This window comes from Anneissia japonica, unplaced genomic scaffold (genome assembly GCF_011630105.1).
Source record: "Anneissia japonica isolate Jap-2015-1 unplaced genomic scaffold, ASM1163010v1 scaffold288116_len470923_cov172, whole genome shotgun sequence".
NCBI classification, from domain to species: Eukaryota; Metazoa; Echinodermata; class Crinoidea; order Comatulida; family Comatulidae; genus Anneissia; species Anneissia japonica.
The window spans coordinates 147,535-150,130 of record NW_022724919.1 but is presented as its reverse complement, the minus strand read 5'-3'; the positions used below and the strand labels follow the sequence as shown (position 1 = coordinate 150,130).

General features: G+C 28.1%; 1 protein-coding gene across 1 annotated transcript in view; it reads left to right on the top strand.

Annotated features, from left to right (window-relative positions):
• LOC117112617 overlaps nt 1–2,596 on the top strand; it is a 26,971-nt gene that overhangs the window by 21,446 nt on the left and 2,929 nt on the right. Inside the window, exon 5 of the mRNA XM_033255725.1 lies at nt 2,284–2,329. Coding sequence (XP_033111616.1) covers nt 2,284–2,329 — 46 coding nt within the window. The remainder of the gene's footprint in view (nt 1–2,283; nt 2,330–2,596) is intronic.

The window sequence follows — 2,596 nt, the reverse complement described above, 5'->3', positions numbered from 1 at the left end:
TATTTTGAAAAAAGAATGAGAGCACTAGACATGATTTTAAAAAAATAAATAAATAAAATAAAATAAATAAATAAAATAAATTCATACCATGTATCGCCAACCACAAACGATCAGGAAAGGAATTTCACTGATGTGAGTTCGCTAGATTTTCGTACATTTCATAAAATAAAGGAAATAATAAAAATTTTTTTTAAATTAAAATTTTTGGTGAGGCAGAGAAAATGGGTGCGCGAGGAGACGAGAAACTAGTAATTTTTTTTATCTGGCCTTGTATTATATTTCAACTGACATTTTATGAAGGCCACCCAATAACCAAATATACGGTACTAAAAATGAACATGTTCAAGGAAGTTAAAACATTCCTTCTGTATATATGCACATTAGAAGGACTTACTGAAGTTAAGCCCAGGGTAGCAATGGGATTATTTTATATCCTGCATATTTAAGTATTGTGCGGCCAGATACTAGGAAAGGATTAACATTGAAGATGAGACGATTTCATTCATGCATCATACGTCATGTAAGGGCAGGTGTTTCACCTTGTGATGACCTTCATAATGATATACTGATGAAATATATTTTTATTATTGACCATTGTGGTAGTGGTATGAGATTGTTCGCACTTAAAAAATTTAATGTAATTTCTGTTTCATTCATATATCAAATGAACACTAATTATTTTTAATATTTTGGGTATATTTTAATTTTTATTATTTTTTCATTATATGCAAATTTGAAAAGAACATTATAATAATGTTAGTGGTGACATCATCACTTTCGTTTGCACTGAATATTCCTATCCCCGACTGATCACTAATTATATGTACTGTAGAATGCCTCCGATTATTTTGTGTCTTGCGTGCAAAAAGCTCAAAGCTGGGGTGATTTTTACATCTCAATGGATTCTTTTTTTAAACAATATTATTCTTAAATTCTCTGCATTTATTTTTATTGTTTAAGTGCATTGAGACTTTAGCATAATGTACTATTAAGGTTAAATTATTATTATTATTATTATTATCATTATTATTATTATTATTATTATTATTATTTCGTTTGCTAGGCCAAGCTATGAACGCACACATTGCCTTCAGCCATGTAGACTTCAGACGATTTTTTTCAGGAAATAATGGCTCCTTCAGATTCTATTTCCTGTAGTTTACTCAAAACCTGACTATAATTACTTAATATTATTATCATTATTGCTTGTCTCATTTGACAAACTTATGAGATATGTTCTTTAATCTTTATAATGTGCAATGTTTACTTCTCCTATAGAGGGCAGTATAATCAGATTTCACACTATCTACACACCAAGCTTTAAGGCCAAATAAAAGTAATTATTGGTTTCATGTCTAGGATTTGAAATTATGTTTTCTTAAGGAGTATTTACTATTTGATATATACTATCCTATATAATAAGTGGTAAACAGGCTGGTAATTAATAAAAGTGTTATTTATAAAAGAAGCAAAATTAGTCTTTGTAATGTATATTTTGATTTATATATCTAACTTTTCTTAAGCTTTGGCAATGATCTTTATTATTTTTTTTTTAAGCAAATGGGCTCTTAAGTTTTATGACAGGGACGTGAAAACAGCAGTTAATTTTATTTGGCCTAAGTTGATCACATTTTTTGGGCCTTTTTTTTATTCTGTTGTAAATTTACAGAGATATATTCTACAATATGCACTATTATTAAATTAATAAATATTTAATAATGGAAAATCATGAATGATCCACCATCTCTAAATTTTGTAACCATTGAGACAGTCTTTTAGTGCAGTATTTCTATGAGTGTTGAATTATATAAAAGGCATTTATAGAATAATTTAACAATCTATTTTAATATTACATGTATTGTACATGTAGAATTAGAATAAGAATTATTAATGGTTCTACCCTCTCTAAATTTAGTAAACCATTGTAACATACTTCTGTAGTACAGTGTACAGTATATTCTGTGAGTGTTGAAGTATATAAAGGACACTTATAGTTTAACAGGTGTATACTATAACTGATTGTCGCATATTTCATAGATGTGTTAAAAGATCAAAAGTACATGTGCAGTATAACAGGTGTTAATATCTCTAGCATTGTGAACATTGAAAATAAATGTAGGTGAAAGTTTTTTTTTCTCATAAAATTGTTTTATATTTGGTTGAACTTTGAACTCTTAATGAGGGTAGCTGTACTGTGGATGTAAGGAAAATGTTTCAATATGTCAAATTTGGAATTTTGTTTTTGTGGTTTTTAATGTTTAAATTATTTGGTTTTTCTTTTAGTTAAATGAAATAACTTCAGATTGGAAAAAGGATGAAACAAAACTAGGTAAGTTTCAAAATTTTGAACTTGAATACAATATAATGACCTTGAGAAAGGTATATAAAATCTTGCAATTATGGATGAATTCCAAAATGGGAACAATATTGCAATATTCCATGAACAGGCTTAATAAAGACGAATAAAAAGTATAGCTGTGTTAGTCTGCTAGAACAATCTAAGAAATGACAAATCTTAGCACTTTAAGAAAGTATAATACATACTCCAAGTATTGAAATACACGCCATCGTGTTGGGATTCAATATTTCGACATTA